General features: G+C 46.5%; 1 protein-coding gene across 2 annotated transcripts in view; it reads right to left on the bottom strand.

The window, feature by feature from the left end:
- The window catches only part of SAMD11 (sterile alpha motif domain containing 11), a gene marked incomplete at its 5' end in the record, with an annotated part of 127,507 nt that overhangs the window by 87,263 nt on the left and 15,689 nt on the right, over positions 1 to 24,555 (bottom strand). For both annotated transcript variants that reach the window (XM_082493664.1, XM_082493665.1), the window contains one exon: positions 1,740 to 1,918. In XM_082493664.1, the coding sequence (XP_082349790.1) occupies positions 1,740 to 1,918 (179 nt within the window). The remainder of the gene's footprint in view (positions 1 to 1,739; positions 1,919 to 24,555) is intronic.

Genomic DNA, 24,555 nt, shown 5'->3' with positions numbered 1-24,555 from the left:
TTTCCCTACACACTGTCTCAGAGCTCCCAAGAAAATGGAAAGGAGAACAACTGTACAAAAGCAATGAGAGTCAGCCTACCTGGTAAGAATCATGCGCTCCTCTAAGGCATCGAGACAAAGCTTAAACAAGAGACCTTCAGACAAACTGATTGAAAAGTACTGGAGAGCACAGAAATGGTAAGCTGGGGGACCACTGGCTAATAACTATCAAGTATTTTTTCTTCATTTCCTAATAAATAAGGCAAAGCAATTATAGTAATTAAAGATTTAAGATAAGAGCACTTTATATTTGGGGGGCCCAGCATATCAATTATATAGTTATCATGTTGTTCTCCCTCCTAATGAGACAATCTAGCACTGTAATTTTGCAGAATTAAAAGCATAATTAAAGAGGGCAGGAGAAGAAGGGCATTTTACCAAAACTGATTAGGAGGGTTCCCTCTCCTCTGCGGCTCCTGCGCGCATGCACAGTGCACGTGCATTCCCCAAACACCTTTTCATTTCCAAGCGATAACCCTTGAACATGGCTGTTGGACAGCTGCAATGATAAACCCAGACTTTAATTACAGGCGGGTTTTATGAGAAGAGCCAGTTACTGTTTTGTCTCCCTACTTTCTAGCTCTCAGCTGCTGAATGTGCCAGCATCTGCTAGAAGGCAAGGGGGGAAATAGCTTATCTACTCAGGAGCAAGAAACACATAAAACATAAGAAAAGCAATTACATGCCTTCAGTTTCCACTCCTCTGTTTTTATAGGGCTTGTCTTAGAATCTGAGTGGTTTTATGCATCAGAGGAAGATGACAATCAAGATGAGTTGCAATGATATGCATGGGAGGTTGAGACACAGTGCCTTTAGGTATTTATTTTTCTGTAGTTACAGGTCTTCTAAACATCATATTTTTTCACAGGGATGAGAGAACCCAAAATTTTGCAGCTGAATATTATGGGCACTGAGACCATACATGGGAGCTCAGGTGACAGTTACCAGAATGTAACTCAAAGCAATCCCCTCTCCTCTTCCTTCAACCCTGCATGATTCCAGGATGTATGCATAAGGTACTGAGAAAGACACGATCAAAATATGTAAATACTGAGGTAAGCCCCAGTATCTGAGTGACTCTCTGCCTACTGCAACTCCATTACTTCTACTTTTAGACTACAGAGGCACTCAGGATCAGTGAGACACGGCTATGCCCTTTGACACTTGTAATCAAGAACATCTAACAACGCCCGTGGCTGCTACCTCCTTCCCAAACTTTGTTCCTCAACATTAAATTATCCAGTTTACATTGCATCAGAATTTGGGGACAATTAAAAGCAAAAGGCAGGTCTTTGGACCCATACACCTCTGTGTATTTTCAGACAGCTATGTGAAAGGCCTGCAGATGGCTTCTTGGTCATGCAATTCATTGGCCTCACAGGCACAAAGACACCGAATGCTGGACAGAGGCTGAAACACGATTTATAGTCTGCAAATACAGATGTCTTCAGTGCAAACTCAAGGCCCGTGTTGCAGGGCCCCATAGAACCCTACTCGCCCCAAACAGGAGCGAGTAGGTAGACAAGAGGGCCCAATGACCCTTTCTGAGCTATAATGTGACATTTGCACTTTAATTTCAGGCCCTGGAGTTGACTCCATTGGGCAGCCTGGGCAGTGTTGGCCCACAAAGGCTGGTCACCCGCTGCCCAGTTTTCTCTGTCTTTGCTTTTGTAATGCAGCACTCCCTGGCAGGAAAGTACCTTCTTTTCATGATACTGATATGGAGATCCTCCTCCTGCTTTACTTCAGGGTGTTGACCATTGCTCTTATCACTCTCTTCGCTGTCGTCACTATGCGAGAAAATTGAGGTCAGCTCTTTCTTCGGGATCCTGGTTGGAGGTAAGGGGATCGTCCTCTTCTCTGCCAGGCGACCCCGGTTCTGGCACAGGATGGAATTAGGTGGAACAGAAAAAGGCAGGAGGAAAAGAGAAGAGAAGAAGAATTTGGTTAGGCAACCCAGAACCAAGCAGCTCCTCTCAAACGGCTGCCCTGCAAAGGCAATGCTGTTAGTCACGGCAGGTTTCAGACTGGTGTGTGGGTGGGCAAAGGCTATGTTCACTTTGCAAAAGACTTTTCAGTAGAGGAGTATCTTTATCTAGTTCTTTTGGCTCTAATATCCAAGTCATGCACTCCCTGCCCCTCCCCACCTCTTCATTCCATGTGTCTCATCCATGTCAACAGGAAAGGAAGATGGCAGCAGAATTAACACCAATCTCTCTCTCCAGATTATTTCCTACCAGATGTGGCACATTAACATAGCAGAATAGGTTAAATGAAACCTTTGCCAGTAGCCCAGGGAAGACGTGATCCAGATGATCCAGAACTTTTGACTGCAAAGGGAAAATTGCCTGTGCCAGCCAGCAGCAGGTTTCACTCTCACGCCAGTGAACAGTCCACATCAATTTCAACTTGACTTACTGAGGCCACTTTTCACTGCTCATTTGCATGTTCAGATGAATCTAGCAGGTCTTGCCTTGTGCAGACTTTCCCTAGGTGGTCCTGGCAGTGCACCTCCCTCAACAATTCACTTCTGACAAAACACAAATAAACAGGAGGAAAACTCCCAGGAGGCAAAAGCTGCTTTTTCACTCCATGTGTATTTGTGTACAGAACCCAGCACAACACGACCCTGGTCCCAACCTCCTATCTTCTGCAAGTAGTGAGAATGTATTACAGATTACTCTGTCTCTGCACCCTTTGTGCCTGATCCACAAGAAGATACGAGCCTAGCGCAGCCTAAGCTAGAGTGTGCTGCCCAGAGAAGCTGTGGCTGCCCCATCCCTGGAGGTGCTCAAGGCCAGGTTGGACGGGGCTGGGAGCAACCTGGGCTGGGGGGAGGTGTCCCTGCCCAGGGCAGGGGGGTGGACTAGATGATCTTCAAGGTCCCTTCCAACCTAAACCATTCTATGATTTAGCTCTCACTGCGATAGAACATGTTTCTAGCACTTGGGGTGTTCATCTCGATCTGTGCTTGACCAAGACAGAGAGCCATAACACAAGCACTTACAGTGGAAGATGTGCATTGGAAACCCAGGGAGACTGTAATGTCTTTCCCCCATAGAATTTAAAATTTTAGCAAACAAATTCATGAAACTGGGAAGGGAAGCACAGCGAGGGGAAGTGAAGCACACAGTTTCACGCCCATTCGTTGTACAGGTACGTAGGCATACTTCCTGCAATAGGACAGGTCACAGAAAAGAAGTATGTTTTTAGCAAGGACTGAAACAAAAGGAAGAAAGGTGTGCGAAACTGGTCGAGTAAGTGCAGAGTAACATTTGACTAACAACAGTTTCTCTGAAACATCAACTCCAACTTTCCAAATAAACCTGGCAAAAGGAAAACGTCCTGGGAGAGCCAGTCAGGCGCTCTGCAGGGGGGAATGGAGCAAGACTAAGTGATAGAAGAGCGCATGGGTTTTTTATTAAACAAATTAGGAACTTTCCACAAATACAAACCAAAAACTTCTTGTTTACCTCTGTCAATAAATTCCAGTTGTGGTCATTAAGTGGAGCCCTAATCGTTGTGATAATTAGCTAAATCCATCTGGAAGGCATCACCCCAAGGAGGCACACGAGCTTTCCCACTCTGATGCACTTCCAAGCCAAGAACACAGCTGTCTGTGAACAGCAGACACCCGAGGGAGCGAAGAGCAGTGGGCCAAACTGGCTTAAGAATGGGAAAACACATGCACACAAGGAAAAAGACACGCACTTTTTTCTTGAGAGACATGTGAAGAAGAAAAACGCACCCTTGGACAGCAACAAGGTGAATGCTGCTATATCTCCCGGTATCCCAAGTACAAAACTTGGATCAAGCAGCAACAGGCTCTGTGGCGAGTCCAAGCGCCCAGCCACAGACACAGGACAGGACCCTTACTGTGAATACTGCTGGGGACTCTCAGAGACCCACCTGGGGAGGAGAACTGCTATGGTGCGCGGGGCCAACTGCATCCATGCGACGAACAGCAAATGCTGTCCCTCAGCCCCGGGGCTCCCCTACGCAGTAGCAGAGATCCTCTCACACGGCGCTTTGCAAAGAGGTTTCTCACTGTTCCCTGGAGGATCACGCAATACAAACTGTGCTCTCCTACCCTTAAGTACTTCTTGCGTACCAGGTGCATTTCCAGCCCTGCCCCTTTCCTGCTCCAGTGCACACAGAGAACGCGCGCAGAGCTTACCCGCTGCCTAAAGCCATCTTAGTAACTCCCACCAGCACCGTGTCCAAAGGACAGTGGGGAAAAGGAGAGAAAGGGAGAAGTGAAGGGAATGAAAAGAAAAGCAAGGAGGGTGCTATTTGCACCAGATTTCTGTCATGCTGAAAAGCTAGGACTTGGTATCAGCATGAGCTTTATCATGCCAAAGCTTTATATATTTTTCTGAAGTTGCAATTTATCATAACAATTAAAGGGAGAGGGGAGGGACGGTGTGCAAATTTCTGCTTCAAAATAATTGCAATTCACTCTCTTCTGTGACTTCACAGGCTAAAGAGAACAGCACTGATCAGACACTAAAAATCATTTTATGGCCATTATGGTACCTTCGAGCAGTTACCGGGTCTCAGTGACTGCCCAGGGACTCATCAGCCCTAACAAGAGTGAGAGTGCAGCAAACAGGGAGGCACTAAACCTAGAGAAACAGCCCACCGGCCCAGGAACACAGGTTCCCCCTTTCTCCTGCTCCTCAGAATGCTTATTCTTTGCCTTTCTGTGAATTGCATCCTTAGACCTGAAGCTGCTGCATATATATACACATATATATAAACACACGCATATATATGCTTACATATGTAATATACAAGTAAGTATATATGTACCTATTCAGGTATCACCGAACACAGAGCTTCTTCCCTTAAAAGACAAATGAACCAACACGAATGGCACAGAGAAGCTGCATCTGCAGCAATCTCCGGTCACAGATGATCCGTTCTACTTTTGTTCTGACCCGGGGCCAGACAGGGACAACACTGGAACCAGGGCGACGGTGGTTCCAGCGCCCTTGTATAGAGCTGCATCCCATCACCAGCAATGCATTTTTTTAAAGTTGTGTGTACTTTGTATTTTTGCCATTAGGTTTGGTGCGTTCTATTTATTTCTTTATTTATTACATTTCTCCATTTTCAGAAAATTAAAATAGACTGAGCCAATCAATTTTGCCTTTTATGTTCATCTATAGTCAGTTTTGAATCAATTGCACTTTCTTAATCTGTTTAGAGGCGTTCACCAGTAGATACACATTACTTTTAAATTAAGCACAAAGGTAGCCAGACGCCTGGTCCAGAACCTGCTACAATCAATTGTCTTTCCATTGACTTGAAAGGCACTGGTCCAAGCTGCAAATAAAAACCACTCATTTGTGAGCAGCACTCCATCCAAGGAATCATTCCTGACTCTGGCTTTTGCTGAAGTCCTTCGCCAGTTGTACAGGCAGCTTACAGGATGGGAATGAACCTACGGAGCTGAGCAGTATATTGAGATACCTACAGCTACTTAGATTCAGGGCTATCAACTACCACTTGGCACGCAGTGGCAGGCGGTAAAGTATGCACTCAGCAGAGCGGGGTTATGTGCAAGAATACACCCAGAGATTGCAGTGGCACTGCTATATATGGGGAGGTACATTAGGATTTATAGCTATTTGATGTAAGCCTCATAATCCCGCATTAAAAAAGCTTGTATTTGTGTGACAGTGTCATTGCACAGTGATCTCATGCGTTAATGGGATGCTGATGTTGAACCATGAACCCGTAAGAAGGCTTGAATATTTTAAAAAGAAAACTGCCTCCCAATTTGTTGATATTCATTGGGATGTCTGATGCTTGGGAAAACAACCCGATCGATAGTCACCTACTGCCAGAGCGCCAAGCATCTTGGGACTCCAGCTCCCTCCTGTTAAATAACTCCATTTTTACACACATAAAGAAAAGGGGGAAGGTGTGCTTTGCCAGCTGGCTTGCTTAAACTAGCAGGACCGCTTTGGCCAATGGGTCAGAAGGAGCGTTTTCTATAGCTGCAGAGCCAACAGCTGTTAGTACAGGCGCAGTACCCCCAGCAAAAAGATGAAGTATATGTAGCGGTAAATATGTCTTATTTATACGCTCAGTCCAGCAAAGCCAGGCTGCCTGCCTGCCAGCTCCTGCCCGGGAGAGCGCAGACAGAAGGTGCTGCAAGGAACGGATTATACCCCTGAGAGCAGGGGGAACGCAGGATCCCCACTGAGGACCTGTTCTCAACACGTCCGTCTGTGGGTGAAATACAGCCAGCCAAAACGCTGCTGCAGAGCTCCTGCACAGGTAGGGGCTCTCCCCTAACCTGAACGCACCCTCCAACAACCTCTTTGGTGCCCGAGAGGGGTCCAAGATACTTGTTTTCAGAACAAACACTAACTCAGCTCAGAGGAAACCTCTCCAGAGCTTGCACCTTCCTTTCGTAACACACGGATTTCCCCCCGCCCTTGGACAGAGGGTGGGGGGTGGAGAACAGAATATCACTTATCCTCTCTTTTAATTACTGTAACTATAAAGTAAAACACTTCCGCAATTCTCCGAAGCTTTTATAAGGGTGAGTGTTGAGGGCACTGCAGAACTGCCTCACATATTAGGGCTCTCTTCCCTTTATTCATTGTTAAAGATTAATTTTGTGGGTTATGATACCAGCTAACGAAGCACAGCTGGAGTTGAGTCAATAACTCCCTACTCCCCAGACACGTTCGGCTGCCCCCCAGCCGTTCCTGCCTCAGTCCAGCGCTCGGTCACTCACCACTTCACCCTCCTAGGGTCTTTTGACACCGTTAATTGCTTTCATTGCCTCTCAAAGTATTGCCTGGGTGGGGGGTTGCTTTGTTTTTAAAAATCACACAGGCATATTTCCTTTCCCCAGGAAAAATCAGATGGGTACCAACGCACAATTTAAAGTTACCAATTACCCAAGTCCGGAGATGCAACTACAAGTAAACAAACCCAACAACTTGGGAAGAGTGGTAGGTTACCTGAGAGGAGAAGCCTGGAAGCCTGACCGTTCTGTCATGAAAGCAACGGACCATCAGAAAGATGGAAAAGAAAACAGTGGTGATTTTTCTTCCCTTCCAGAGAGCAGGGGAAATTCCGCTCTGTGTGGCTAAGCAAGGTCAGTGGAGGTACAAAATAAAATCTTTCTCCCCCGACCCATCCAACCCCCTCATAGCTCTCCCCTGGAGCCCTGTTCTCCCAGCCAAGAATACCAAAATCCAAGCTGTTGCGTAAGAGCCCTGGGAGAGCGTGCAGATGGAATGACGGGCGGAGAGCATGGGACTTGGGGGAGAGACAGGAAGGGAGGGTTAGGAAAGGTTTCCTGCCCTGGGAGCTACCGCAACGAGGTCAAAACAGCTGAACGCCCTGGTGTGACATTCAAAGTCAGCCAGAAAAAGGAAAGATTCCTCGCAGAGAGAGCCCCTGGTGAGCATTTAATTGATCCCAGCAATGGAAAGGCCTCTGCTCTGAGAGCTGCAAGGCAAAAAGCTCCATGGAAAAAAAATGCACATGAAAGCAAAGCTTTTGCCAGTCCACACGAACCGCCAGCCACACTCTGGACATCTGATCCCATTGGGAATTGACCCAAGAAGATGAGCAGGTGCAGTCCCTACGGACACCGCTCCTTCAGCGTCCAAATCAGTACCAGCAAAAAGGCACAGAAATGCAAATGCACAAAGAGTTTGCACACTGATAAAAATATCAAAGCTGTGTGCAAGATGATTCACGTGCCTGTGATTCAACTCTCAAAAATTATTTCTATCGGATAAAAAAAAGCCCCGGAGAAGCAACAGCACATGCATTCTTTCTGTATACGTAGATCTGGGAAACACAGACAGGGAACGCTGGGGGGAGGTAAGAGGGGAGGTTTGTGTGCTGCCAGTGCTGGGAGCTGAAGAATGCTAAATCTTTTCCATATGTGAAGGAAATCCTCAAGTCCAGACAGCATTTTCTCTCTCTTTTTATAGATAATAAAGATAGGGAAAAGGAAAGGAGGAGGTTCTGACAGCCTGGAATATTTTTCTTTTACTTTTCCAAATAATAAACCTGGTCAAATGGCTTTAATTAGGGAAATTACACAGCAATGGACCCCCCATCCCCCTGTAGGATAACTGTCAGAGTTTGCATTTACCTTCGGCTGTGATTAGTGTAAACACCTAAGCAAGGGTCAGTTGCCTTCCAAGATAATCCTCCACTCTCCCCTGGGCCTTCATTAGGCGTCCGAGGCCAACGTGCTACCAGGCCGACTGTTTCGGTAGCAAATCCGGTACGGGCGCAGCCCTCCTGCCCTGCGCTTACCGGCTTCTCCGTCAAAAGCGAGGTCGCAGACAGGAGAAGCTGTCCAGCCTCTCATCTTACCTCCTGCTCCAGTGTTCAGTAATGAACAAATGAATAAAACAACAGCCGGCAGCCTGCCGCTGCAGCTATTTTCCTGCCTCCCTGCCAGCCGCAGCCCAGCCCTTTAACCTGACCACTAACAGGTTTATTATTTATCATCTCCTCCCAGTGACACCCACGTTACTCTAGAAGTTGTTCCAGCAAAGGAGGGATGGCCCAAAGTACAGAGGGGGCGGAACACACAGCAATGGTCAGGCAAAAAAATTAAGGCAGTACAGACCACGAAGACTCTTCCAGGTTTTAGGGACTGTGTCGCGCTCTTCATCAGAGCTCATGGAAGTGGTTTACAAGTTCTAGCAATGACTAGAGGCAAGCTGAGGAGGCCTCATAGCCAGACAGTTCTAAGAGCTGTAGCCAGGGGGACAACAGATTCTGGGAATACCTGTGCCCCAGCAGGCTCCCTAGGTCTACACTTGACCATTCCTCATTAACAGTCCTGAGTTGTCATCAACTAGTTTATACAGAAGCTATCAATTCCAGTACAGACAGCCCAGGCCCATTTTTAGGGTATTTTATCTTTTGAGAGACAAGAGAGAAGAAAGGTCTATCAAAGAAGAAAATTACTCTTAACCACAAGTTCCCTGGGTGATCCCGGGCAACTCACTTGACCCCACTGTGCTCAGTCTCTGCTATAAAAAGCCATCAGTAGCACTTTCTCTCCCCAGTACCTGTTCCTCTATACTGCTCATATTGTAAATTCTTTGGAGCAAAGAAGGGCTTGTTGAGGCTGAGGCTGCGCATAGAAACAGGGCTGTAGGTACCACTATAACTGGAGAAAATATATATGTTTTAAACCAAAAGAAAGTTACACAAAAGGGAAGCTGCAGCTCTTTCCATCAATATTAACAACATTATTTTCTGAAGCCCTAAAGAAACAGATGAACATGATCTGTGAACAGAAGGGAACATTTCCCATTTATTAACTTTGAGTGAGTTATAAAGCCTAAAGGATAATTTGTTAATAGAGTGAGAGCTATGCTTTTCTGGGAAAGCCAACTGGAATTTTCAGCCTTTGAAGGGAGGTAACTCTAAGGTAGAAAATCTATCAGTCCTTTGGAGTTACTTGTTTTCAAAAACCCTTTGGAAGAAGGCTGAAAAGTGGAATACTCTTTGTCTTCTATGTCTGTTCCACATCAAATAACTTTGTCCATTTCAATCTGAGGTTGCAAAGAAGGAAGCAGAGGTGCGAAGCCAGGTCCTCAGGCAATGTAAGTCAGTATTAACGGAGTAAAAGTCAACTTGCACCAGTTGAGGATGTGGTACACTGATGCTATCTCCTAAATAAAAGCAAAACGTACTTATTTTTCTCTTTTTTCTTTCCTTTCCTGCTCCTCCTCTCTGGTGAAGAGACAAGGAGCAAAAGGGCATGGATGCTTTCAGACATTTTCCCTTCTTTTCACGCACATCACCGCTGTACTTTTCGAGTAACAGAAAGACCAGAGAACAAAATAACTGTCCGTCATTCCCCCAGGTATTAATGTTTCACTCCAAAGTTTCATTACATCAGGTCCAAGAGAACACAGCCTTTGCCAGCAAGGCTGAAATATTTCATCAAGAGGAATTTGACCGAGTTTTATACTTTTATTCTGCTCCGGAGACACACGCTTAAAGCATTTCTTTGAGATCCTTGAGATTTCCAAGTGTGGCTTACAGCCTGCTCAGCCAAAAGGGGACAGACCCAGGCTTTGTTCAAGTCCTACAAGAATGAGGACCAGCCACTGCAGCTTTCCATTGGGTAGAGTGCAATTTCTGCCTCAACTTCTGCATTGAGCTTTTTTTTTTCTTTCATAAGTCTTCACTGTCATAAAGAACAACTTTCACAGGGATCAAACAGAAACGTTAAACAGTTCCTCCCAAAATGCATGTTGTTGCTGTAAGAGAAACCAAAACAGGCTTTATCTAAACAGTTCAGTGTGTTTTACAAAGATCAATAATTACTATCATCACTTAATGGGATAGACAGACCTGGATTTGTTGAGAGTCGTTCCTCCTTTTCTTCAGTTGTCCAAACAGAAGAAGATTTTGCTGCTGCTGCTGTAGTTATTGAGAGCTACAGCTGGTTCTTTTGGAAAAATCAGGTCCAACACCATCCTAAAAGCTGGGCTTCCAAAATATTGAAGTGCCCATGATCACCGATGACTTGGAAAACGTAAGCTCCTAAGGGCATCTGTGGATGCCCTGAAGTCGCAAACTGTCAGTCCCTAACCCCAGCCATACCCACCTCAAACACCCTGGCATTACACTGACCCAAGAAACGTCTCCTGTCCATCCCCACAGCTGGACCACTCTTCTCGTGGGCAGAACAAGATGGAAACTAACCAGAGGGCGATTTTCCTCAGCTTGAAAAAAAAATTTATTTCCCAGCAGTTTCCCTCAAAACTGAAGCAACCAAACCGACGAGAGCAGAGAAACAGCAGCTGCTCCCCACAGCGGAGACAGAGTAACCAGAGCTTTGCATTACATCCTAGTATTCCCCAGGGAGGCTGGTGCCAAAAGTCAGCCACATCTGCCTCCATGACAGGACCACCCAGCAGCGCAGCACCATGCGCCCTGGATGAAGACGTGCCTCTTCAAGAACCTTGAGCTCCAGCCTTCACAGAGATCATTCGGGCTGGTAAAGATATAAAAAGATCCACATACTGTCGCATTTCAAGTCTGATCCCAGCACTGAAGAGCAGATCAGAAAAATCCGAGGAGAGGGCTGCCACCTTCCGAGTGAGCAACAGCCGGGTCTGCCCACAAAGTTTCCTCAGAGCCACTCAACCCTCCCGACAGCAAAGCAAACTTTGAAAATCCAAAGCAAACATCAAAACTACAAATATTAATTAAGGCATTGCTTCCACTTTTGCAAAAAAAATACCTGGTGTTTACGCACACATCATACTCTTAAACTATCAATATCAAAACAAACCAGAGAAAGGTGCAGTTCGCTCACAGATGTGGCACGACTGGCAGAGTTTGTCTAAACTGAGCGCAGTCTGCAGTGCCACTCGAGGCTTTGAAAGGACCCTTTTTTCCACATCAAAAGCTCTGACACCTGCTGCATGCACAAGAGTGAAGCCATAGCCTCCCTGGAGCCCCGTCCCTTCCACAGAGAGCCAAAAGCGAGTGAAATCTGAGCCAGTAAGCCTGTCATCTGCTGCAGGGATACCGCTGTTGTGCAACACTTTTCATTTGGAAAGCACAACGTGTTTTATAGGCTTTTGTTATTTAAAGGCTTTTAACACATCTGGGAGTCCGGTGAGGAGCAGTAGGTCTGTTTCAGAGTGGTGCGAAGTGTGATGAAGGGATGCAAGCAGATGAACTAAGTCATACAGAGAGGCCGCTGCAGAGCCAGGAGCGGTGCGTTGTGCTTCCAAAGCCAAAGGGACAATATAGTCACGTCCAGTGGGAAAAGCAGCTCTGTGGACCCTTTTCAACTATCACAGGAATGGGACTACAATACCTTAGCAATGCCTTCTAGTCCGACAGTCTGAAATGCATCCTTTCAAGTAAAAAACAGCTGAAGATGTCCCCTTCTCTCCTTCCCCATCTCATTGCCTTCATACGTGCGCAGACACACAGCCTCCGCTGAAGGAAGCACAAAGAAACTGGTTCAGATGATTGGAAGGGACTGACCGACAAATTCATCCTGAGCTTTTTTAACTTGACCGGTGTCAACATGCACCTGTGACAAAGAGCTGTCCAGGCACAAGGCACCCATCCCGACACTTGGGTGTCATCGTTCACAAACAATCAGTGCTGCGCGAAGGCTGCAAATGGCATTTACCACTGGCACGAGACTCACAGAACCACCTTAAAGTCACTCCGGGGTGATTATCTGATTTACTCCACACACATAGCCTGCACAATGGAAATTACCTGCCCAAGATTTGCTGGGTAGATGACAAAATGAAGGAGAACCGAGAAGGGCTGTATGTGTCTGTCACTCCCCTGCTCCTACTGCTACCCCGCGCGTGCTTCCAGCCACACCACAGAGCTCCACTTCTCAGTTTGTCACCCCCATCAAGAGCTCCTTCCTTGCTATCACACACTGTATGGTGGCACTGTTACCTCTTTCCACCAGCCTCTGCGATATAAAAACAAGAAACAGCCCATTTCCCCTTCTCCTCCTTTCTCTAGTACCTCTCCTGCAACTGGCTGCACAGCTAAAGGTACACTTTTCTGTAGTCTTATTCATTTTCTGAAGCTTTCTTTGCCTTCCCCACATCCCTCCCACCCCCAAACCACCACAGACTACCTATGAAAACTGCTGCTTCCATTTCCACTTCATGATTTGCCTGCCACACCTGGGGGATTTCCCAGCAAATTGTATTACTTTATTTGGTCAATTGGCCTACAAATTGATTTTCCTGTACAAATAATGAACATTTATGGTTATTTTCCCCATAGACTGCTTTATTTTCCATGTAACAAAGACTGATTTCCTGCAGTTTTTGAGACCCGAGCATATGATCTGCAGTTACTGTGACCCCTGGTTGATGGATGGCAAGGACTCGAAGCACAACAGGAGGGTTTGGGGTTTTTTTTCCCCTTATATTCTAATAGTACTACAGACAGAGATGACAGCTGGAAGTAAACAACGGTACCAGACCAAGCAATGCTACAATCCGTTTACTATGGGAATAAACCGTATTGTTTTAAAAGAGATTCGGTCCTGGGACCAGCCAGCCACAAGGGCAAGCCAAAGCAGACGAAGAAATCAGGGGGACCGAGGGCAGAGCAGAGCGTCCCGGGGTGGCAGGAGGCTGCGAGCCACCGCAGGTGCACACCCAGGAGCCCCAAGCATGAGAAATGGCAGCCCCGGCTCATTGCAACCTTTGGGGACACGCTGCAAGGACTTTCTTTAATCTTAATCACGTTATTGTGGAGGGAGAGGGAGGAGGAGTGAGGGACGACGGGTTTCTAGAAAACCAACTGGGAGCGAGGTGGCCTGGCGTGATTCGCGAGCAGGGAGCAGAGGTGTTGTTCTGCACTTGTCCTCCCCAGAGACGCAGAGGCAGAGCGAGAGCTCCACAATACATTTCATTTCCACTAATGAGAAAACGACTTTTGAGACAGAGCCTCGAGCAAGTTTTGAAGGTCACTCCCTCAGGTGTGGAAATGAATTGGACTAGATCAGGGTCCAACCATAAGTTATTCTACTTAGACCACAACGAATTATTTGTGTGCACGGGGGGTTAACAGCCTCAGGGCTGCGATGTGTGTGTATGTTTAATTTAATACATCTCGATGGCTGAGGCTGCTGGGGACAAAGGCCTCTGAGCCTTAGCACTGCGGAGAAGCGAAGATAGGGAGGTTTCTTAGGTGAATCTGAGAATGAAGGTGGACACAGACGAGAAAGTCAATTATCTAGAATAAGTCCCGACTGCCCGCAATTCCCCATCCCCAGTCCTCTAGGGGTGGGTTTGGCCCATGAAGTCTGACTCCAAATCCAATAAAAAATTAACTGATTTTGAACAACTACTAGACATGCCTCCTTAGAGTTTTAATACGTGCTCCTCAGCTGCAGATCAGAGTGGAATTAATGAAAGGAAAAAGAGTCTGAGAGTGTCAGGCATGAGTCTAAAAGCAAGCCAAATTCCTGCTCAGCTTCTTGACTCAGGGGAATCCCTCCCTTCTTCTTAGCACTGCTAAGGACTGACATGTCCTCAGTCCATCAAAATGCTGCACAGCTGAGAGCACCAGAAAGAGGTATGTCGTGACCGAGGATGACACTCGTCCTTAACATAAGCAAGTCAGGGCAAAGATGCATCTCTCCCTCAACCTACTGGTACAGTGTGCAAATATTTCACTCCGTGGTGCACCTTTATGGGCTTCACGGTAACTGCTACATGGCAGTCACCAGAACACATCTGAAAGACTACCTGAATGGGGAAGTCCGTGCTACAAGATCAAGTTGCTCTCGTACCCCACTCCTACTCAGAAACCAGATTACCTGGGCTGATTAACTGTGCCAGCAGAGAGGGGACTGAATCCAGAGGCAGTGCAGTGAACTTCCTAGCTCTGGTGCTTTATAAAAAAATGGGGTGTCAGACAGCTGACTTGCTGCAGGCAACACAACAGGAACCGATTATCAGCCTCACAAGGTGCCGTCCCTGGAATCACAACGTGAAACCCATTCTTCTCCCTCAACAGACACAATGCGCAAACATTAAAGTCCAACTCCAGCACATCAGTAACAGCACTTTGCAAGTCCATAGCCTTTCACTTCGAGGCCTGCGGCTTTTGCAGAAGGGACATGCAGTTCTTGCTATGAAGTACTTCTATATCATCTTCTAGGCAAGCGAGACCAAAGGAAAGTATGGTGGGACAACTTGCTCATCATCACACAATACGATCCAAGGCTGGAACAAATGGTCCCACCTCCAAACCTGCTGTTCCCACCACTCAGTTAACCAGTGCACCCCCGAAAACGAAACCTACCTGAGATCTACTTGTGAGTAACTGAAGGACGATCCGATACTGCTGCTTGCAGTCTGTAAAGAACCGTGCGTAACACACTATGTCTGTATTTTTATCCTGAACTTACGCCATCTACCAGCTTGCCTCATGTATGCATTCTGCAAGCACTGAGGGTAGTGCTCATCATTCACCGTGCCCTTGCAGCACCTAGAACCAAGGGTTCCACTTAGACTGTGTGTACTAAACCAAAACTACTCACAGAAATATGCAACCAGTTGGCTCGGCACATTAGGAGCAACGCAAGAAGTTACTGCATGATATACAATACATCTGTATATATAAATATAATTCCAGGAGACAGATGATCAACAAATATAGTGGCTTTCAAATGAGTACTCAATGGAAGCAGGGAGTGTTTGGAGGTTGTATGTTATAAAGGAATGTTGGGAGTTGTATGTTTTGAAGATAAACACAAAGAGAATATAAAAAAAAAACCAACCCAAGAGAGGTAAATAATTCATCAAAGGAATAAAAACCATGAAGCCAGAAGGAAAAAAAAAGAAATACCAAAGGGAAGAATTTTCTGAGCAGGTGAAAAAAACGTCATCTCTCATGGGAGTAAAAACCATAACCAAAATTAATTGCAACAAAATGCGGGGAGAGGGCATGCTTTTAAAGGTGAAACATCATTTTGTCTGGAAACTGGTATCTCCCCTCTTAGGCATTTAAGCATTTTCCTGAGGTGTGAAACGAAGTCTGCCGCTAAGCTGCTGACAGAGACAGCATGGGCTTACGTGGCTTCCAGCGACGCTTCAACCATGGACAGACACTTCAGACAGTCACATGAAGAAACAAACCTGCTCACGCATCCAACACTTACTCTGAAGCAAGTCTAGTAGTTTCACCCAAAGCCACCAAATCATCAGTCTAACAAACATAAAGCCACGTTAACATAATTTGCTGGTAACTATTTGTACATCTTGTAGGTTTCCTTCAGTTTGTTAAACAAAGAATTTGCTCCAGCAAAGGCTCTGTATTTGGAAGCTTGCTGATGGCAACTTTTGCAGCTGACATTTGCTGCTTTAAAACACAGTACATGGTTAAAAATCTAAAATAAAAACCACACAGTTTTCAGTGCATACACCTTTGCTTTCTCTTGCATGAGTACACCACCCCAGGCTGTGGCTCCTTCCCATCACGGGAATGATGCTGAGCTGTGCTCGGAAAGTACCTGGATGGGATACCCTATACACAGCCTTCTGAAGGAGGGGAAATTTGTGACTCAATAGGTGGCACTCTTCCTTCTTGAATAAATGTACTTGGGTATAATTTGCCGTCAGAGGTGCCGGAGAGCAAATTTGAGGTCCCAACTTATTATTTACTTGGTGATTTTCTGGGCCTGTTAAAATAAAAATCCCAGCCAAATACAAGCTTTACCAATTACACTCTGCCAATCCTAATTCCCCCCCTGCAGTTCCAAGAAGACACAGACTTCTCTGCAGTCGCGTGATCCTCTTGTGCGCTGTTAAGCAGCTCTGTTTTACCCGGCAAGCATCTGCGCTTGAGCAGTCCCTGAAAGTGAAAGTGAAATCCCACCCTAGGCATGTTTCCATCGCATTTTGCTCCTGTAGAAACCACCAGTTCCAATTAACAGCTTTGGTCTTTCCTGCAGACACCCAGGGATACGGTTTAGAAGTGTTGCAAGAAATGGCGCGTTCGCCTCCTCACAAGGGCGCCAGGCTGCTACGGGGAAAACCTGCTTGAGGACTCCCTGTCTGCAGTTCAAGGGTAAGTCTATCCACAGGAGTTTCTCCTTATCATTAGCCAAATTCAGAAAAAAGACATAATGTTCTGTGCCTCAGAGCAACAAAGGACTTATTTTCTAAACCTCTTTAAGGGCCTTCCATAGGGAATTAGTCACGGAGGTGAGTAACATCTACAGTTTAACAAAGCCTGGGAGAGTGAGTAGTCATTTGACAGGTGAACAGGAGCATGGAGCAGCTGCTATATTTAGGTGCCATTAGCACGCACATGTCTTCACACATTTCTACAGGCGCACCTGTGTTCCCGTATGTCCAGAAGGCACGGCAGGGGGAGCAGTTAAAAGCCAGTACCTTCTCCACATCTCCCAGGGAGGCAGTAAGCAATGAGGGGATCCTCTTCTCCCTGTCTGAACCCCACCCAAGTTTAGAGCCATTTAAATCCTGAAAGCAGACCTGACTTTTGCTTTCCATAATCACCACCTTCAGAGCCAGATAGGGTCAATACCATTCTAGTCTGAAGAACAAGGCAAAGACACAGACCATATCTTGCTCCAGGTCTTCTGCCTGTGCGGACCTTGCCTCAGAGAGGAGCTTAGGTAATGCAAAAAACCTGGAAAGTTTAGCCATGGGTTTTCAGTTGTTTCCAATTTCCCGAATCTTAAGTATTTTCGGTGAAGGACTGGACCCTTGCAGACTGAACTTAACTTTCCTGATAACAGGCTGGCTTTCCCCGATTACTTCCCAGAGACTCTTGGAGTCGGCGCACCAGCTAGGCTCAACAGACCAAAGGATGAAAACCAATACAATAGACAGTGACAGTGACCCTCCGAAGCTGAGCTCAGAAGAGCACGCTAAGCAACAGCTGGGGCAGCGGCTAACCTCCAGATGTGCAACGTACCTCCGTGGCTGCTCCTGTGTTCTCACCACCTTAACAGAGCAGGAAGGCCACAGCGAGGTCAGGGACCTCGGATGTCATTACCTGCCAGCCCCATATGATAGCTGCAGCGGTACTGAAGATGTCCCGGCACGGCACGACACAGTGCACCCTGACATCAGCCGGCCCTGCTGTACTTACAGAATTAAGGCAGAGATGCGTCAAACATTCATTCACGCTCCCCTCCTCTTTCCCCTCAGTGCCCCTCGCCCACCAATTCCTAAAGCCACCTGAAAACTATCTCCCTACCGGGTCCCTGTGCTTTCAGCTGTGTAAAAAGAGAAGCAAAACAAGCGGCAGCCACCCCCCAGCTGCCTGCCTTGCCCGGGGGCCTTTCATTTCCCCGCAAGCAGCCCCAGGATTCGGGCAGCGCTGGATGAGTCACCTTGCCCGTCTGGTCTCTCCCAGGGTAGTCTGTGGGGGTGGAAGGGTTGGGGCTCATTGCAGGAATTTCCACACAACCCTTTCCTAACCGCCACCACCACCCCCACCCCCCCCACCCACCCCCCCCCCCCCCCCCCCGCTACAAGCAGCCAGCGAAGAGTAAGATAGCAAACAGCAACATTCCCCAAGGAAAGGGAGAGAAACGAGGGGGACAGAGGTGAAGGGGAGAGAACAGGGCCCAGTTGCAGTCTATCCACTGTGCTGGGACCGTACTGGTACGGGGATCCTTAATGCAAACGCAGCTCAGCAACAGTCTTGCCAGGAAAAGCCCCTACGTAAAGACAGGAATGCGGCCTCTTTCAGATGGATTTAAACTATTTCTCTGGATTTCCCTCGCTCCAGCTCAAAAGCAAAGCAGAACACAAATGTCAAAGTACAGCACAACATCACTTGAACTCCACAATGTAGTCTCTGCACAGGCAAAAACAAAACAAAACCAAAACAAACACAAATTCTGACAGTTATATGGAGAAACAGCCGAAATAAGACTTAATCAAGTCAGGGCCAAAATCTTACACCCATTGGTTCTGGAGACACAAGATCAGGTCTGAGAGACAGCTCTCAAGAACTAAATGCCCTATTGAAATAAATAGGGATCAGATGGACAAATCCCTCCAGACATTTCAAAAGTCTCAGCTGACTCTCCCTCTGCGCTGTACTCAGGCAGGTGAGCCATTCCCAAACAGAGAAAGGTAAGAATAATGCAATACCAGGCACTCCGACAGGCAGAGGCCTGAGTTTGTTTAGACACTGGACGCCAGCTGGAACTCTGGAAAAATCCCCTCTGAAATCACATTTAAAATTGAGAGGGTAAAAGACAGGCAAGGAATAGTATTTAAAAATGCAAGTTAAATGAATAATAATTGTGGATTCTTTAGCAAAGACGGCAAAGGTGGAATTTAGGTGGGAAGAAATTCTGACCCCTTGGGAGGCCACTCATGGTTCACAGCCTCCTGCAGCCTCCTGAGATGTTATTTACTGAGCGGGGAGGTCAGCTGGAAGAGGGATAAGGGGAAGGAGATTAGAAGAGCTCCACCTCCCCTGGAGGAGGGATATCGCGCAAGAGCGCCTTATTTTCAGGCAGATGTGTTGTGCTGCCTTTCTGACCTTGGAACAACTAGAGGAGCAGTGAATATGCTTTTTAAAGCACATTCATTTTAAAGCATGTGGCATGAGCTCTCACCTGCTCTCCTCCTCAGAGCCACCGTCTAGTTTTTATTCCAGTCTTCCCTCACCTGCCTATCTGCAGTTGGAGCACAGTTTACTTCTTCTTGAAACTAAAGTTATATGCTGTCTTCTTACAAGGAAGCAAAGCACAACAAGACCAAAAAGTTTGCTAACTGCTCTGTCCTGTCCGGTGGGCTGCTGTCCTTCCCCTTGCAAGGAAAAGAGTCTACAGGTGGCAGAGAAACAGGCCAAGGAGGTAGAAAACAGCTCTCCCATTTGTTACACGTTTGGATTCTCCAGGACCTGCACTAAACTCTGTGTCTTCTCGCTGATCTCCAGCTGACCTTGTCCAGTCAAACACAGAACGCTCTCCATCTAATTCTGGCTGAAACTCAGATGCCTCACCAGTTTTCAGAAGATGTCTCCTGGTCTTCTATAAACTGTATCCCACCTCTCTTGCCTACTAGCTCATCTACTGGTGTCTTTCTTCAGTCTTGCCAGACATGGGCTTTTTTCAGCCCCCTTTACACAGGTACACATCATCCTTATCCCTGTAGTGACCAACACACAGAGAGAGAAAGAGAGCGCACACTGAGGTATCATCTTCACCGCTGCAGCACAGACTCCTGTCTACATCATTATTATGTATTCTTTGGCTGCAACAACAGCCAGGAGACCCCAAACATAACTGGGTGGTGCTAGGTGCTGTATAAACAGAATAAACAAAGGGACCTGACCCCAGCATCTCTGCTGTTTAAATAAAGACAACACTCGTAAAAATATTTGGCAGCTTCTGAACCTCATATTTCCCTGGCATTTTCCCTTCTTGCTCATTTTATTGCAAACACAACAGTGGGTATTTCAGACAGTGAAACAGTTTCTTCTGATGCACTTTTGCAACTGCTTTGTTATTTCCTGCTGGATTTTAGTCAGCATTTCTGGTACCACAAAGAGATACATATGTATTTTTTAAACTAATTACTCAGAACAGCCATGTCACCTCAGACAACAGAAAAGGGCTACACTTGACCTTTAGTCAACAGGAAGGGAGCTCACACTGCTCTCTGCGGCGGCAGCTCTCTGCAGCCCATTAAGAGATAATTCAGCGGTAACAAGGGAGAGAGAATGATCTCAAATACATTTCAGGCTGCTTTGGTCAAGAGTGCTTCATCCAAGTTGGGCAAATGCTCTCACTGTGCCTTTTGGCTTCCACCTGTAAGAACTTGACTTTTTGCATATGCAAAACTTTGAAAAGGGCTGCAAATTCCTATGGGGTATGTGGGCCAGATACGCCAATAAACAATAACCAATATAATGTTGTTTCTATAATTCTACTGATAGCCACGGTCTGGGGGCAGGGAGGACGGGCTGGGCAGAGCGGGCAGAAGAACCAATACTCTGCATCAAGCCACCCCTGCCTTCAAAGTCCCCAGCAGATCCTCACACTGTTTCTTAACAGTTCTTTGCTGAAAGGAAGGCTGAAACTGGGGAAAGCTGACACATACCAATGCACATTCCCTTCCAAACCTTGTGGGTATCCCAGTGGAAGTTAACGCAGCATTAACTCCCACACCCTCCCCTTTATGGCTTTTAGCACACAGCAAGGAGAAGGAAAGCTCTCTTTAGGGCTCCCTGTAGTAAGTGCCACTACAGCAGCTCACAAAGAGGGGAACCCTACCAGCAAAGGCTCTGCCATGTGAATTGCTGAACCTCCACCCCGTTTTCTGCAGGTCTAGATGTTTTGCTGAGGCTGCCTGACCCCTCACTTTTTCCCCTCCTTCTACTTCCCAGACACACTTTGGCACAACTGTCTGCGCTCTGTTAACTCAGGAAGGCTTCACTTAGAGGGCACCATATGGTTTCAGCTCTTGAAGCTTTTTTCTCACCCAATTTTCCATCTGCAATGACTATCACACAGGGTGGATAAGCCATTTGTTTGCCCAAGGTCACAGAGCCAGTCAGGACTGGGTCCCCTCCTCCATGTAACTGAGGTCCTTCGCTCTCGCTGCTAAGTCAAAGAGTTTCACCAGCCACAGCTCCATCCTCAGTCCACCAATGACTTTTTTAGTAGCAACTTTTGAGACGCACAAATCAGTACTCCACGAAGGGTCTAATCCTGCGGCCCTGGCAACCACGTCAGCATGTAAAACCAAATCCTACTGGAATCTCTAGAATCAGTGCTAAAAAAATGGCTGAGAATGAGAACAAGCTGCCCAGAGCACCTCTTCCCTCTGATGGTGTGCGCTGCACTCCCCTGTCCGTCTAGGCATAAACCTGGTCTGCAAAATCTCCAGGAGAGGGGCTGCGTAATTCAATGATGCTGTTTGTACAGCACCCGTGACAGCAAGACTGCGATCCACGTTAAGGATTCTCAAAGCTCTCCTCCTATAACGTGAACTTGCAGTTCATGTACCTGCAAGCACATTGCCGTAAGGCTCAGCCCCCTGTCCTCCCCATGTTTTATCCCGGAATTAGATTGAACAGGTTTACGGTGCTGGAAGAGACCTTGTTAGGAAAAGGCAGGAGTGATGAGTTCAAGAGAGAGGGATAACCTAGATGGGCCAGAAAGGCAGTTTTGAATTTCTGACTGTATTTTTAATTAATTGCATGGCACTTACGAGCCAATGACAGGTGTTCTATAAATCTAAAATAATTAAATAAAATAAGCGTAAGCTAAATAACAGTTTTGTATGTGCCCTGCATATTTAAATATTCAAATCGTAAGTGTGATATTAATAAAATATATCAAATTTCACATTGATATAAACCAGATTTATTGTGCTATATATAGCATAGCTGGGCCTTACAGTACCACAGAGGTGGCAAAAGCAATAAAAAACTAATCTGTTTGTAGGCAAGCAGCCATATTCATGTTTGATGGGTTCACACAGACAGCCACAAAAAACTGAAAAGCTAGCTTTATTTCCTCATTTTCAAAGATCTGTAATGAGCAACTATTGCTGCCTTTCTGCATACGACATCTGCAGATCCTTCTCTGCACACCTGACATGACGGGTACGCAACACACTGCACAGGAGTGCTTTACGTTGAGATGATGAAGTCTTCCAGGGCAGCCTTCACCCCAGCACAGCACACCCCAGCCCCCTTCCCACACCTCACTTATAAACCATTTAAGCCTTCAGCCAGCCCTAAGCTGCTCGAATTTATGCCCCAGAACAAAAATGCTCTCAACTACCGTGAAAGACCTATAGAAAAGAAAGTATCTTCCTTCACCGCCTTCTCCTTCCCGGTGAGCTCTGCACTTATTCATTCCGAATAAACAAGTTGTTCCGATGATGCCAATTCCAAACTCCAGGAGAGATGAGGGCACCAGCGAAAGAAGAAAAGGCGAAGCCACTTACATCTACCTCAGTATCTACAGCCAAACCCAGTCTGGTGACACTGTCAGGGTGACCAGCAAGGAGTTGTCTGGTTGCCTGTACATTATGGTGCGGTGATCTTCATCTCTTGGGTCGGTCCTTTGGCCCGGACTGGCAAATCCCACCAAAGTGCTGTCACAGCAGGGCCCCTCTTTTTGGTCAAATCTTAGCTGACAGGCAAAGACTGAGTGAGCCGTGGAGACTGAGCACCCCTTCTGCTCCCCAGCAATAACGCCTCTGATCAGGGGAGCAGAGGAGGTAGTGGTGGGGTTTGACACAAGAGAGGTCTGAGGATAAACAGGGCGTCTACTGACAGGGAATGGAGCCTCAGGGACTGCGACACAGGGGCTGAACTCCCATTTCCAGCTCTCTTCCTGGATGATTACAAGGGGTCATTTCCCCTCCTCATGCCCCGCTTCTCCCTCATCTCTTCCATTTTTAAAACGGGCGTTTTCGTATTAAGGGAAAATAACGCAGCACCTAATATTGGTCACTTTCTGGCAATAATAATGCAGCCCTCCTTCAACAGCACAGCCTAGCTAACATTAGATTACGAGAGCAGCCAAAAAAGCCCCAAGAAACACACACATAAATGCCAGCACATCTCAGAGTACTGTGTGGAGCAAACTGAGTGATGTCACACATCTTTTTCAGCTCTAATTACCAGGATTCTCTGATCAAGGTAGAATTATTTACTGATCAAGGATATTATTGATTCTAACCCATTGGCCTACTGGGATCAGTCTGAATGACATAGTAGACCCCGACAGATTAAATACTGTCAGAACATTCTAGGGAAGCTTTGAGGAAAGATTCTCTTCCCGTTACTGCCTCAGCATATGTCAAGCTTCACAGCTCGCGGGATATCAAGATGTTTCACGCCAGGCAAGGCTAACAGCACAGCATCTTAGCGCAAGCCAATGTTGGGGATGTTTCTCTGTACAGATGAACACAAGTCTTGGGAAGAGGGGGGCGGACGACAGAGTATCTCCTAATGGTTACTCGAGTAAGCAGTGAAGTTGAGTGTTCCAGACGTATCACATCTCCGCCTCTTCTCTCGCATGTATAACCCTGTACTGACATCTCTTCAGCATGAGTTAAGGCAAACATCGCAGGAAGGTAGATGTGACTGTTTAAGGAGTTGCAAGCTTTGACAGAACGCACCACGATCACTTCTTTAGATAATTCAAATACCACCATGCTTCGTAATCTGGCGGCCAGACAGGAAGACTTGAGTGAAAGATCCGGAGAAAACAAAAGCAGCCAGAGAAGGAGCGTAAGCCAGAATAGCATCTAGGTGGGGGGAAAAGGATTGGCTTTCATGAGAAAGCCACAGAGGTCATTTTTTCGAAGCCAACGCATCTATTTATTACCTGAACCCACAAGCTGTAAGCACTCACTCTGGCACGCAGCGTATACCGCACTGAGGAGATGAAGAGAAAGCATCTTCCTCTCCACAGAGGCCTAATGCTCCACCAGCTGATCCACACACCGGGTTTCCGATTAAACCAACACTGAACACCAGGAGGTAAAAAGGCAGGAGTCCCACTGGAGACATAAAGCAGATACTAAGGAGTAACAGACTTTAGGACAGTTGGACATTTCATCAGCATAACGGGCGGTAAAGGGCCTTTGTAGTGGTGAAGACCTCTCCTTCCCCGCTCATTATAAAGATCTTAATCTTAAATAATTCCACATGTAATTTTAATAATTCCTTCATTCATTGGAGAATTCCAAACTGGTTTGTAAACTCTGGCTTATTAAGGACAGGAGGTAATAATGGTTTCAGTCCATTACTAGATGGGAATGGTCGAACTGTCAGAAATGCCGAAAAAATAAGAATGTTTGATAAATACTTCGTTTCTGCACTGGGAGCAAAAGCCAGCTCTGACATGGTATGAAAATGAAATACTTTTCCTTCCAGCAGTGAATTAGGAGGTTCCAAACAGAAACTTCTGAAGTCATATAGTTTTCAATCAGCAGACTTAGATAACTCGCTCTCAAAGAGTTTCAGAATAGTTAG

Source organism: Vanellus vanellus (assembly GCF_965231255.1).
Source record: "Vanellus vanellus genome assembly, chromosome: 20".
Classification (NCBI taxonomy): domain Eukaryota; kingdom Metazoa; phylum Chordata; class Aves; order Charadriiformes; family Charadriidae; genus Vanellus; species Vanellus vanellus.
The sequence above is the reverse complement of the archived record's forward strand: the minus strand, read 5'-3'. Positions and strand labels throughout refer to the sequence as shown.